The sequence below is a fragment of the Sus scrofa genome, chromosome 12 (genome assembly GCF_054392235.1).
Source record: "Sus scrofa isolate SSC_HxYL_T2T_F1_AM1 chromosome 12, Sscrofa_HxYL_maternal_Yorkshire_Landrace_v2.0, whole genome shotgun sequence".
Classification (NCBI taxonomy): domain Eukaryota; kingdom Metazoa; phylum Chordata; class Mammalia; order Artiodactyla; family Suidae; genus Sus; species Sus scrofa.
In genome coordinates, this window is record NC_139394.1 from 58,207,122 (window position 1) to 58,221,968 (window position 14,847).

General features: G+C 50.6%; 1 protein-coding gene across 1 annotated transcript; it reads right to left on the minus strand.

Moving 5' to 3' along the window:
- Positions 1-216: 216 nt before the first annotated feature.
- Positions 217-14,361, minus strand: TP53 (tumor protein p53). Its single transcript, NM_213824.3, is given in 11 exon segments — positions 217-829; positions 1,618-1,724; positions 2,590-2,663; positions 2,760-2,896; positions 3,215-3,324; positions 3,548-3,660; positions 3,751-3,937; positions 4,380-4,634; positions 4,720-4,741; positions 4,878-4,979; positions 14,250-14,361. Coding segments are annotated over 10 exon segments (1,161 nt in total). The 5' UTR covers positions 4,952-4,979; positions 14,250-14,361; the 3' UTR covers positions 217-747.
- Positions 14,362-14,847: the final 486 nt, after the last annotated feature.

Here is a 14,847-nt window from a genome sequence, read left to right on the forward strand (position 1 = left end):
ATGAATGGAGTCACCCCTTTTCTTGTTGTCATTCAGCTTGCAGACTGACCCAGTCTCCGGCCTTTGTTCTCCTCCTGGAACCCGGGCATTGGGCCCCCCACACATACTCCCCGATGACTCAGGTGGCTGCCTCCCTCCTCCCCCCACCCAACTCCTCTCCCCTGCACTGCGGGTCCCAGGCATCCTGCTCTGGCACCAACCCCTCCGACACACAAGTGCTACCACACTATTTTATTGGAAAATAAGAAACATATAAAAAGAAAACAATACATTATTTCATAAATTCTCCCAACCAGCATGGGGAGGGAGGTTATCAGGGAAAGGCACTCTTCTGCCTATTACGGTGGAGAACTGGGCTTCCGACCCAGTGTATGGCTGGTGGTAACCTGTTCCTGATACGCAGGAACATTTTCCTACCTCTCTGAACATTTTACCAATAAAACCCTTTAAAAACACACGGAAACAGCAACTATACTTTAAACTTTAAAAAAATGAAAAAAATTTAATAAAAAAAATACAAAAACCCTTAAAAAGCTAAGCCGGAAGGCCCCCAGTACCCCTTATCCACCCCCCACCCCCCACCCCCGCAACCCACCAGTGCAGGCCAATTTCTTTAGCAGAGCCCCAGGCCAAGCATATAGAGGAATTCCAGGGCATTTCTAAGGCACACCTGCACCAAGCAGAGGTCTAAGCACCTGAGTCCCCAAAATGCCAGGGACTTCAAAAGGGGATGGGATGCAGGAGGCATCAGTCTGAGTCAGGTCCTTCTCTCTTGAACATCGGTTTTTTATGGCGGGAGGGAGACTGCCCCTTCTTAGACTTCAGGTGGCTGTGAGGAGAGAGGGGGAGAGGAGGGGATGATGTTATCCCAATGGGAGGCTCTGAGCCCCTCTTCCTGGAGCTGGGCTTTGCAAGGCCTGAGGCGGGAGGGAGGAGAATTTAAGTTAAAATGCTTAGAGTTCCCGCTGTGGCTCAGCTAGTAGCCATGAGGACACGGGTTTCATCCCTGGGCTCGCTAAGTGGGTTAAGGATCTGGCATTGCCGTGAACTGTGGTGGAGGTTGCAGATGCAGCTCGGATCCTGCATTGCTGTGGTTGAGGCATAGGCCAGTGGCTGCAACTCTGATTCCACCCCTAGCCTCGGAACTTCCATGTGCCGTGGTTGTGGCCCTAAAAAGACAAAAAAAAAAAAAAGTCACTGCCAACTGCAGACCTACTAACTGAGCACCTAGAGGTATTAACCTTGAAATTGCCCCCTTATCCCATGTGACAATGAGGAAACTGAGCCTGAGAAGGCGAATAACAAGGCCACACAGGACTCCTTAGTACTTTGTAGGGCTGAGGATCTGACCCCCCAGTGCTGAGTCTGACCCTCCCATGGCTATCAGGCCCCCATCTAAGACCCCAGCTCTGAGGGTCTAAGGGTTGCTAGAAGTGGGAAAGAAAACATCCCATGCCCCTGGGCTCAAGAGGCGTGTGGACCCCTGGAGGCAAGAAAGTGGAGGAATGTTGGACCCAACAGCAGGGGCTCAGCTGCCCTTTACCACCTGCAGGGTTAGAGTGGACCCCCGCGGCTTTCCAACGCAGGAATGCAAGGGAGGGGACGCGGGTCACTCACCTGGAGTGGGCCCTGTTTTCCCCCGACTCCCTCGCAGTCTGGGCATCCTTCAGCTCCAAGGCGTCATTCAGCTCTCGGAACATCTCGAAGCGTTCACGCCCACGGATCTGTGGCAGGGAAGGGGTGGAGGAGCATTAGGCAAAGTCATAAGAACTACTTTTTTTTCTTTTTAGGGCCACATTCATGGCATATGGAAGCTCCCAGGCTAGGGGTCCAATCTGAGCTGTAGCCGCTGGTCTACACCACAGCCACAGCCACAGCCACGCCACACCTTTGGGATCCTTACCACTGAGGGAGGCCAGGGATCGAACTGGACTCCTCATGGATACTAGTCCAGTTCTTAACTCGCTGCACAAGGAAATTCTCACAAGAACTATTTTTATGCTCTCTTTAACAACTTTCTTTTTGGAAGAGGGTTCTTTAAAATGTTATGTTAGGGAGTTCTAGCCGTGGCTCAGCAGTAATGAACCGGACTAGCATCCATGAGCACACGGGTTCGATCCCTGACCTTGCTCAGTGGGTTAAGGATCCTGTGTTGCCGTGAACTCTGGTGTAGGTTGCAGAAGAGACTCCGATCCTGCATTGCTGTGGCTGTGGCAGAGGCCGGCAACTACAGCTCCGATTTGACCCCTAGCCTGGGAACCTCCATATGCAGAGGGTGCAGCCCTAAAAAGATAAATAAATAAATAAAGCCACTGTTTCAAGGCACTACTGCCCCCTGTTGGCAAATGCCCCAAATGCAGGCAAAGCAGTCAAGAAGAAATTAACATATGGAGTGACCCAAGTGAAACTTCAATCTCTCAAACCCGATAGATAATATGCACTACAAGAGTCAAGCCGATGAACAGACGAAAGGATGGCTAGAGAAACTGGGCATAACCTCACACCTGCTACCTTTGTAGCTTTTCTCCCCTTATCCAACCCCACTGAGTAAGAGCAGGAAACGGCCCCTCTCTCTCCCAGACTCGATACCTGGAGGGTGAAATACTCGCCATCCAGTGGCTTCTTCTTTTGCACTGGCGAGGAGCTGGTGCTGGTGGGCAGTGCTGGGAAAGAGGTGAGGAAAGGTGAGAAAAGAGTGCATTTTGGGCAGAACCGCCCCCTCCCTGTCCCCTCTACCCCTCCTGGTCCTGCCTGCTTACCTCGCTTAGTGCTGCCAGGGGGCGGCTCGGGGCAAGACTGGCCCTTCTTGAGGAAATTTTCTTCCTCTGTGCGGCGGTCTCTCCCAGGACAGGCACAAACACGCACCTCAAAGCTGTTCCGTCCCAGCAAGTTGCCACTACCCCGGGGGGAAGTAGGAGGCAGTGAGGAAAGCCAGCCCGGCCTCCCTGCTCTGTGAGCGGGGCCCCACCCCCTCCCCATCCCCCGCATCCTACGAGGAGCCTCAGCTCCAGCTGATCAAGAAGCCACAGGTAAGAGGGGTGCCAAAGCCGGGGAAAAGGGCACTGGGAGGGAGCAGCAGAGGGACGCAAAGTGGCTGCAGCCAGAGGGAAGGATGGCTGGAAGCCCGGGAGAAGGGGATGAGCGGCAGGGCCATGGAGACAGGCAGAGGCTGAGGAGGGGCCCGCCAGCGTGGAGGGCGGCGTGCGGCCCCTACCTGGCGTCTTCCAGTGTGATGATGGTGAGGATGGGCCGCCGGTTCATGCCCCCCATGCAGGAGCTGTTGCACATGAAGTTGTAGTGGATGGTGGTACAGTCAGAGCCGACCTGGGGGACGACACAGGCCCAAGGTGACCCTACTAGCCCCGGCAGGCCACTGGCCTCTGGGCGCCTCAGCTGTGGAATGGGGGTAACCCATCTGTTCTACCCGCCTCACGAGGCTGCGGCAGGTCAAGTGAGAACAGAAAGCCGCCCCCATCTCCCACCAGGAAGGCCACGGACAAACCCCTCTGGCCCCCTCCTCCCGGAGACCCCAGGGGCCAAACCAGACCTCGGGCGGCTCGTAGGGCACCACCACGCTGTGTCGAAAAGTGTTTCTGTCATCCAAGTACTCGGCCCGTAAATTCCCTTCCACCCGGATGAGATGCTGGGGAGGGGCCAGACCTGAGAGCAATCGGGGGGTGGGGGTGGGAATGAGGGGTTTGGCAGCTCCGGGCACCAGCCCTGTCCCACCCACAGCCCCCGCCCACTCACCATCGCTATAGTCAGAGCTGCGCTCATGGTGGGGACAGCGCCTCACCACCTCGGTCATGTACTCTGACTTCTTGTAGATGGCCATGGCGCGGACACGGGTGCCAGGCGGGGGTGGCGAGCTGACCCACAGCTGCACCGGGCAGGTCTTGGCCAGCTGGCAAAACAGCTTATTGAGGGCAGGGGAGTACTGCAGGAAAGGGAGGATGGAGAGCGAACAGAAGGTCAGAGGACAGGGAGCCAGCAGTCAAATGAACAGACGCTGCCTAAATACTGATTAGCAGCCAAGTGCTCGGTGGGGAGGGTAGCCAGAGATGGCAGGGTCGGGGGCTCCCTCCCAGAAGCTTCCTTACAAAAGCCAAGGAATGAATGAGTGGAGAGAAAAGAAAAAAAGTTCCATGGCCTCATGACAAATGCTGAAGAGTGTGATGGGAAGGATGAGAGGCCAAGGTCAAGTGGGAGTATTCAACTTTGGGACCAGGGTCCAAGGTCATAGACCAAATAGGTTAAACATAGAAAGCCTGACACAAAGCCAAAGGCTGCAGTGGAACCACGAAGTTCTAAACAGAAAAACCCGGGGGGATAGGGGCCAGGCACTGTCCCTACGAAGCCAGTCCCTCAAGGCCACTGACCGTGCAGGTTACAGACTTGGCTGTTCCAGAATGCAGGAACCCTAGACGGAAATCATAGCTGCCAGGGTAGGTCTTCTGAGAAGGGACAAAGGACGACAGGGGCCAGGAGGTGGCTGGTGCGGGGGCAGCTGGTGCGGGCGCTGTTGCTGCAGGAGGCGCTGGCACTCTGGAGGCGTCATCTGGATTTTCATCCAGCCAGTTCGTGACTGGGGACAGCAGCAGATCGTTCACTGCTGCCAGGGAGAGCTCAGAGGACTGCGGATGGATGGGAACAACAGGAGTCAGGAGGCCAGCCCCCCAGCCCCCCAGGCCCCTGCCCTTGCCGCGCCCCAGTCCTTACCAGCAGGTTGTTTTCAGGAAGCCTGGAAGACAAGGGCAGAGAGTCAGTATAGGTCTGTGCTTCCCAGAGGCCTCTACTGGGGTTGGGGGCTGGGGGCTGGTGGGGGGGGAAGCAAGGTTATTAGAAGACGGGCAGCCCTCCCTTGAGACTCCACTCACAGTTTCCACAAGTCTGAAAATGTCTCCTGACTCAGAGGGGGCTCCACGCCCAGCTCGGACTGCGACTCCTCCATTGCAGCTCCCTGGAGGGGAGTGTGGCCGCTGTGGGGAGAAAGGCCAGGATCCAGCCTGAGACACACCCAAGCCCCGAGGGAAGAGGGACCCCCTCCGTCCACACTCACCCGTGGTGAGGCTCTGCTGCTGGGGCAGCGCCCTGCCCTTCACATGCCAGGCTGCACCTGCCCCACCCCTCACCACGCACATCACCGCGGGGAAAAGATAACCAGAGAGGGATTGTCCACCCTTCCACCAGTGAATCCACAAGCCTTCCGCCACGTGTACCCATGTCTGCCCTCCTCTGTGGGAATCAGGATGAAGTAACTCAGCCCTGTCCCTCCACCGCGGTCAGGGCGGGGCAGGGGGAGATGCCTCCCTGGCCCCCCCACGTTCCCCCCTGCTCCCTTGGGGCCGGCCCCCCCCACCTTGGCATACAAATTCCTCACCACCCAGCCCCTGCCCACCTCTCTGATCTCATCTTCTAGCACCCTCTCCCTTCCCGATGCTCGAGCGGCAGTGGCTGCCCTTCCCTGCACGGCGGACCTTCGCTGGTTCATTTCACTCCTGGGAACAGTGGTCCTGCCATCACTGAAGGGCAAGCTCCTTCTCACTGGGACCCCATCCTGAGGGTCACACCTCAGCAGGGACCCAGACCGCTCGATCGATCAAGGACAGCCAGCCAAACTCTGTCACCTTATTCGAATTCAGGTCACCCTGTTGTTAGTGCTCCTCGTGCTTACACTACCTGCTGACCTTTCTCGCTCGCTCTGTGTGTGCTGCTGGGATATAAACTTCCTCAGGGCAGGGAAGCATCTCCTTCGCCAGCTATTAGCATACTGCCCTGCACCTGCTCGGGGCTCAGTCACCGTGGTGACTGAATGAATTGTTGTGCCCAGGCTGTGAGCTGGTTATCATTGGTCAAGGGTACGAGGGAGGACCGAGGGGTAGCTGTGTGGTCTGGGCCAGGGCCCCGCACTAGGCTATGCCTCTATCATCTCATCTCCCAGCTCAGCTTTCAAATGGTTTCATCATGCCATCTTTCTCGAAGCCAAATCTGTCATCAGCTTTGCTCAGAATTATGCTCGCTGCAAAAATCCCTGCCATTACTCTTCTCCTTCTGTGTTAATGTAATGGCACTGAAAACACCTCCCCACCGCCCCACCCGCAGCAAGCAGCTTTTTTTTTTTTTTTTTTTTTTAAAATGGCTGCACCCACGGCATATGGAGGTTCCCAGGCTAGGGGTCCAATCGGAGGTACAGCTGTCGGCCTACACCACAGCCACAGCCACACCAGATCCGAGCCACATCTGCGACGTACACCACAGCTCAGAGCAATGCCCGATCCTTAACCCACGGAGCGAGGCCAGGGATCGAACCTGCAACCTCATGGTTCTTAATTGGATTTGTTTCCGCTGTGCCACGACAGGAACTCCAACAAGCAGCTGTTTTCTAATCTCCTCTAATATTCACTCGCTCCTTTATGTTGACCTAGGGCCTGCTTTCTGCTTTATTTAGAGTGTGCAAACCCTTTCTACATGGGTTGTCTGTCTCGCTAAGCACACCTGATTCTTGACAGTCTCAGAGAGGTTAAGGGAGCAGCCTGCAATGCACAGGTTAGTGAAGGAGCTTTTACAAAAAACTGACCATTTGAATGCCTAGGATTAAGGATTAAGATGACTTTGCATAACGTAACTTTTGTCATCAGTTACGTCTAGAGGTGCAGATTTTAGCTGATGAAAGTCAGAGGCCGGCAAAGGGCCACTTATATAGCTCCCAATGATGACAGGGGACAGGCCATGAACGTGCACGAAGGAAGGCAAGAGGGGACAGCAGTGGGACTCTAAATATTTGCCTTGGGGGGAAGGACCAGGGTCCCCCTCTCTAAATTGAGGATAAAAATAACTTTGAGGTTTTTATGGAAGGGAGGCTTGTGTAAACAGAGATGGGGCTTAGAAGTCGGAAGCCCTGGGTTTGATGTTGTATCATCACTTAAATTCACTGCATGATTTCACTCATCAAAGCTCCCAGGGCAAAGATGGCAGAGCACGGGCTCTAGAGGCAGATGCGCTAGGCCTGCATCCCAAGCTCACCATGGAATAGCTGTGTAACTTTGGGCGGTTGCTTAACGTCTCTGTCCCTTAAGTGTCCTCAGCTCTAAGATAGTACTCCAGTTATTAAGGGAAATGTAGCGTTGAGAAAAGGGCCAGATATATATATACGTTTTTAGGGCCATACCTGTGGCATATGGAAGTTCCCAGGCTAGGGGCTGAATGAGAGCTAGAGCCGCCAGCCTACGATACAGCCACAGTAACTCGGGATCCGAGCCATGTCTGCAACCTACACCACAGCTCAGCTCATGGCGACACCGGATCCTTAACCCACTGAGTGAGGCCAGGGATCGAACCTGCGTCCTCATGGAGCCCATTCGGGTTCGTTACTGCTGAACCACAGTGGGAACTCCTGGTTCTCTATTATTGAGAGCGAGAGCTCTGTGATTGCAGGGGGGTGGGGTTTTTGTGGTTCTGCCCACATCTGTGCTAGCTCACTTCTTTCCCGCAACCCCGTGTTCAATAAACCCGTGGGTATGTGGGCTGTCGGGGGATGGTGGGTCAGGGTCTCAGGCCCACTGAGGGGGAGACAGCCCCATGGACATAGGAGGTGTCTCTCCCTCAGTGGCTGGTAGCAACTAAATTTTCAATGTTCTTTTCTCTAGGAAACCTCTTCAGAGTAGGTGCTTTCCATGGGTCTGAACATCAGGGGGTCATGATCTTAAACTGTCAGAAGAGGAACCAGACTCTCCGGCTAAGCTGATCGGGGCGGCAGCCAGGTGGGAAGGCAATAAACTCGGCTGGGACTCAAAGGCAGGGCAGGCCTGCCCATTATCAGAACAACAAGGCTGCTGCGAAAACAGACCCTATCTGGACCCACAGCTTTCGCTGGCTTATCTCATTAATCCTCTCAAAAAGCCAGTGAGGCAGGTGCTGTATCATCAGAGGAGGGAACTGAGGTTAAAGGAATTACTCAGGCCCAGAAAGCTCCCAAGGGGCAGAGGCAGGAATATGAACCTGGGCTATCCGAGGCCACAGCCAAGCCCTACGTTTCATTTTTATTTTTGCCCTCACCTGTGGCATGCAGAAGTTCCCGGGCCGGGGATCGAAGCTGCGTCACAGCAGTGACAACGGCCAGGTCCTTTAACTGCTGGGCCACCAGGGAACTCCCACACCCAAGCTCTAAATAACGGCTCCCCTGGCTTCACCCAGAAGTCTGATGGAAAAAAACATCTGGCTGAAAGCCATGTGATAGGGGAAAAAACAATTGATTCTGGGAAGAAACAAGGCAGCCTCTGGTAAAACTGAAAACACATACATCTTACTACTTAGCAAAACCACTTTTAGATGGACTCCCTGGAAAAATGGTTGCAGGCGGCAGGAGCAGGAGCCTTGCCCCAAAATGTTCATGTCATCGTTGTTCCTGATGGCAGGTGACAAGAAACAACCTTATATCAGTAGGGAGGAGATAAAGGAAACACGGTGTGTTCACTCACAGGAGAAATTTACTGCAGTGGTTTAGGGAAGTGAATTATCTGTATGTGGAACCAGATACAGCTCAGAAACACATGGGGTGAAAAGATAATTTGCAAGAAAAAAAGCAAAACACAGTCATTTTAATTTAATTGTGAAATCAAAAAATATACAATGACTATTGCTTATACACATATGCACGTGAAATTATAAAGATAGGCAAGAAGAATAAAAATTCACAAAATCCATGATAGTGACGTTCTCAGGGAGAGGAGGGATGTGTGCTTATGATACTAGGAGTATAGTCAAAGGGAGTTTTAACTTTATTAACAAAGAAAAATTTAAAAAGACGGCATCCAGAAGTTCCCTGGTGGCCTACTGGTTAAGGATCTGGCGTTGTCACTGCTGTGGCGAGAGTTCAATTCCTGGCTTGGGAACTTCTGCATGCTGTGGGTGTGGCAAAAAAAAAAAAAAAAAAAAAAAAATCCATACATTAAAATATGGACAAAATATTAAGTGTTAAAATTATTTGGTGGTGGAGTTCCCATCATGGCTCAGTGGTTAACGAATCCGCCTGGGAACCATGAGGTTTCGGGTTCGATCCCTGGCCTTGCTCAGTGGGTTGGGGATCCGATGTTGCTGTGAGCTGTGGTATGGGTTGCAGATGCGGCTTGGATCCCGTGTTGCTGTGGCTCTGGTGTAGGCTGGCGGCTACAGCTCTGATTAGACCCCTAGCCTGGGAACCTCCATGTGCCGTGGAAGCGGTCCAAGAAATGGCAAAAAGACAAAAAGACAAAAAAGAAAAAATTTTGGTGGGGAAATATGTTGTTACTCTTGTATCTGTCTGCATTTTTCCAAAATAAAAACATCTAAAAAAGAAAGATAAACAAACATTATGGAAAATTTTAACCTCATAAAAAAGTAAACAGAATAATGTCCCCCCATTTACCCACATCTAAGCTTCAAGAATAATCAACATTCTGCGTTATTGTCTCATCTATACCCCTAGCCACTCTCCACAACCACACAAAGCTTTGTGAGGCCAAATGTATATCAGTTGAAATGCCATCAGACTGTTTTTTGTTTGTTTTTCTTTTTTCACAGCCACACTTGCTGCATATGGAAGGAAGTTCCCAGGCTAGGGGTCCAGTCACAGCCCGCCTATGCCACAGACAGAGAAACGCCAGATCTGAGCCATGTCTGCAACCTACAGGGCAGCTCATGGCAACACCAGATCCTTAAGCCATCAGGCAGGGCCAGAGATTGAAGCCGAGTCCTCATGGATACTAGCTGGGTTCTTTACTGCTGAGCCACAATAGAAACGCCACTTAATTTTATAGTAATCTTGAAGACAGGTGTTTTAAGACCTCCAACTCTGCACTATTTATTGTTTCATTTTGGAATCAGCTTGGCAACTTCCACAAACAAGCCTGTGAGGAGATATATATATATATATATATATATATATATATATATATATATATATCTTTTTTTAATTTTTTTTTGGCCACACACACACACGACATTGGAAGATCTAGGGCCAGGGATCGAATCTGAGCCACAGCTATGACCTATGGCACAGCTGTGGCAACACTGGCTTCTTAAACTACTATGCCACAGTGGGACCTCCAAGCCTGGTAGGGTTGTTTTAAAACACTGAATTAAATACTTTTTATTTTTATTTTTTTGTCTTTTTGCCTTTTCTAGGACTGCTACCGTGGCATATGGAGGTTCCCAGGCTAGGGGTCTAATCAGAGCTGTAGCCGCCGGCCTATGCCAGAGCCACAGCAATGTGGGATCTGAGCCACATCTGCGACCTACACCACAGCTCACGGCAATGCCGGATTCTTAACCCACTGAGCCAGGCCAGGGATTGAACCCGCAACCTCATGGTTCCTGGTCGGATTCGTTAACCACTGAGTCACGACGGGAACTCCACCATGTTTTTCAATGCTATTGTAAATAGCATTTTTTTTTTTTGGCTGTGCCCGTGGCTTGCAAAAGTTCCCTGCAGGGATCCAACCCCAGTCACAGCAGTGACAATGCCAGGTCCTTAACCCATCAGGCCACCAGGGAACTCCTGGAATTGTTTTTAAAATTCATTTTTTGACTTCAGATTCAAGGTTGCTACAAAAATAAAATTTCCGCATATTGCTTTTCAAACTTGTAACCTTGCTATAATCACTTTGTGTACACAATTATAGCATCTGAATAAAGCAATGTTTTCTTTTGCAACTGTTAACATTTACTTTCGTTTTTTTGCTTTTTAGGGCTGCACCCACAGCATACAGAGGTTCTCAGGCTAGGGGTCGAATCAGAGCTGTAGCCGCTGGCCTACGGCCACAGAAATACCAGATTCGAGCAGAGTATGTTACCTACACCACAGCTCAGTGCATAGTATTCTTAACCCACTGAGCAAGGCCAGGGATCAAACCCACAACCTCGTGGTTACTAATCGGATTGGTTTCCACTGTGCCACAACAGGAACTCCTACGTCTTTTTCTTTTTGGCCCCACCCGAGGCACATGGAAGTTCCTGGGCCAGGGATTGAACTCATGCCACAGAAGTGACCAGAGCTGCTGCAGTAACAATGGCTCCTTAACCTGCTACGCTGCAAGGGAATTCTTTCTTTTTCTTGCCTGGTTAAGACCTGCAGTTTATAATGCTGAAGTGGTGAGAGTCAAATCCTTTTCTAGTTCCTGACCTTAGAGAAAAAGCATTCAGTCTGTCACTATTAGGTATGGTGTTAATGCTAACCTGACTTGGGGAATGCTCTTTTTTTTTTTTTTTTTTTGTATTTTCTAGGGCTGCACCCAAGGCACATGGAGGATCCCAGGCTAGGGGTCTAATCAGAGCTATAGCCGCCGGCCTACCCCACAGCCACAACAACTGGGATCCGAGCCGTGTCTGTGATCCACACCACAGCTCACACAGCAACGCCAGATCCTTAACCCACTGAGCAAGGGCAGGGATAGGACGCGAAACCTCGTGGTTTCTAGTCGGATTCGTGAACCACTGAGCCACGACAGGAACTCCCTAATTTGTTAATTTCTTATGGCTCATAGATCTAAATGTAAAACCTAAAACCACAAAGGTTCTAGAAGAAAATATAAGAGAATATCTTCATGATCTTGGGGTTAAGATTTCCTAAACAGGCCAAAACAAACTAACAAGAGAAAAGAATCTTCTGCTACTCTTAGGGCTCTTATAGGCAAGCAACAGGCTAGGAGAAAACACATGTATCCGACAACAAAAAATATTCCATCCAGAATACACAAATAATTCCATCAACTCAATAATACAAAAAGCAAATAAACCAATGTTTAAAATGGGGAAGACTTGAATAGCCTCTCTCTCTCTCTTTTTTTTTTTTGGTCTTTTTAGGGCAGCACCTTCGGCACATGGAAGTTCCCAGGTTAGGGGTCCAATCAGAGCTGCAGCTTCCGGCCTATACCACAGCAGGGCTGGATCCTTAACACATTGAGTGAGGCCGGGATTGAATCCGCAGCCTCATGGATACTAGTCAGGTTCATTACCCTGAGCCACAAAGGGAACTCCTTGAACAGCCTCCTGACATATGACACAGAAATGGCCATTAAGCACAAATTGCTGAACACAGTTAACAGAGAACTGCAAATTAAAACCACAGTGATATGCCACATTAGAACCACTGACAAACCAAACACCGAGGCAGGATACATCTTGCTGGTGGAAGTGTAAAATGGTACAACTACTTTGAATAATGAGAATCTTTTATTTAAAAAAATTTTTTGTATGGTCGCACCTGTGGCACATGGAAGTTCCCGGGTAAGATCCTTAACCCACTGAGCCAGGCGTGGATGGAACTTGCACCACAACAGCCACTTGAGCTGCTGCAGAGACACCAGGTCCTTAACCCTGTGTGCCACAGTGGGAACTTCAGAATTTTTAAATAAAATTTAAAAACGCATAGATGTATTCCCTACTCTATGACTTAGTAATTCTACTCCTAAGTATATATCCAAGAAACATAAAAACATATGACCACAAAAAGAACTGTACAAGAATGTCAAGAGCAGCTTTATTAAAACTAATCCCAAACAGGAAACAACTCAAAAGGCCACCACGAGGAGAATGGATAAACAATGGATGGTTTATTCATCCAGTGCAACACATTAAATGAAAAGGAGCAAGATACTGATACACCACTGACACATGCAATAAAATGGGTGCATTACAAAGATTTTGCTGAAGGAAAGAAGTCTGACACAAACGAGCACGACCTGTATGATTCCATTTATAAAGCAGTTCTCCAACAGGCAAAACTATTCCATGAGGACAGAAATCAAAATGAAGGTGGAGGGTTAAAGATAAACTGGAAAGAAGCATGAGACTTGTATTTTGATAGGAGGTGAGTGTAAATGCTACCCTCGATTTAGAAAAAAAGCGCGTAAGTACCGCCCACAGAGTCTGATTCGCAGCAGGTGCGAGGTAGGCGACCGCGCCCTAAATGGTGAAGATGCCCCAGGAGAGCATTCGACGGACTCCGCGCGGGGTCAAGCCGCCTCCCGCAGGCGAGAACTAGCCGGGACCGGAGGGCTGCACTTGGGAGCTCCGTCCCCGCCCCTCTCCAAGCCCCGCCCCTTCCGCTTTCACGACGTTCATTCTGCGTCCGAAAATGGGGATGGCTCAGCCCAAAGCCGGATACAGAAGAAATTGTTTCTCTGCCACAAACAAACAACCCCATCGTTATGCTTTTTTATCGTTTAAATCTCAGATGTACCCATTCTCGAAGATACCCAAGGTTTGCCTTCTGATATTTAAAGAAAAGAAAACCGCCCCAGGCAATGGTAGCGTCCGCCTGGTTAGCAGACAACCAGGAAGGAGCACACCATTCACAAGAGGGGGAGGGACTGAGGTTTGCATCATAACAAATGCTTTTTCCTTCCCAAAAGCGGTGGCTAAGTAGTCCATGAAGGACAAAAAAAAGGTAGAGGGGGTTAACAGCCCCTTGCAGCAAGCAATAGGAACCAGTTTAAAAGACCTTTTCTCTTTCTACTTCCCTCACATCGGGTGAATAGTGGGCTGTTCCGAAGAAAAGAAACCGGAAATGCTCCTGCGAGTGGCAGAAATGTAAATGCAGAGCCAAACAATAACAGGGCTCCCGGGCCTCTCCGGCCGGGTTACTCCTCCGAGGCTTCGCGGGCAAACCTCTTGTTTAGCATGTCCCATTTCCACAACTGACAGCCTTTAAATGGACTTTCTCCATCCTGAGGCGCTGAAGGCCAGTTGGAAAGTTCACTCAAGAAAGGACAAAGGTCCGGAAGTTAGCACCTTGGACTTCCCGGAGCACTCCGGATAACCACTTCGGAATGGAGTCCAGGGTTCCACTGGGATGCCATACGCACTAAAATCTCGAGCCATAAATCCCCAAAGTTCCAAGATCCCAAAGCCTCGGACCTTGATGCTTTGTGTGTCTTATTAAGGGCTCCCCCACACCGGGTACTGAAATGGGGTGGTGGCGGTGGTGGGGAAGAACCCCTTAGGCAGGCTCAAGTTTTCCCCAAAGCCCCACTACCCGGCGCAGGTGTTCAGCTTTTTAGTTCGGTTGGTCCTAACATCCCTATCATCTACACTCAGGCCTCCCAACATTGCATTCCTCTGTTGATGCCGCTAGAAGAACTTCCATTTCCCCCCCCCCCCAAATCACTAAATCTTTCGCTCCACCTCCATCCTCCTTTCTTCTGAGCTGAAAATACACAGACCCGAGAGCCCATGACTCATAGAGTATTCATCAGGCTCAGTTAAGAGCTTACCCGAAGCTCAGGAGAGCGTGTCACTGTCCTGGGATGCACGCTCGAGACGGGACGTCAGGTGACCCCGGAGACCAGCAGCTACCTGCGCCAAGGATGGTGGCCCTGGACTTTTGAGGAGCTCAAAACTTTTAGCGCCAGTCCGAGCACATGGGAGGGGAAAATCCCAATCCCAGCAACCATCGCGAGACTCCTGGCACAAAGTCGCCATGACAAGTAAGGGCAAGCAATTACCCTGCGGGCGGTGGCGACGGACGGAGGTGGTGAGGGTGAGGGGAGTCAGGATTCCTGCTGTGTTGGTTTTGTAGCTACTGACAGTTTGCGGTGAAGAAATTCGACAACCCAGATCTGTGAGAACAGAATTGGTGGAAACCATTTTGAAAGACTTGTCCCCGAGTCAGACATGAAGGTGAAAGAAAGACAGCCTTTGCACCTTTTGCCTGGAACTCTGCTCTCCCAGATGGCTGGATAGTTCCTCATTAGCTAAAATGTCAATTTTTAGGAAGACCTTCCTTAATGTTCCAAGCTAACGTATTCTCCTAGTTACGTTGTATCACACTGTCTTGTTTAATTTCCTTCCTAGACCCTATCACGTTTTGAA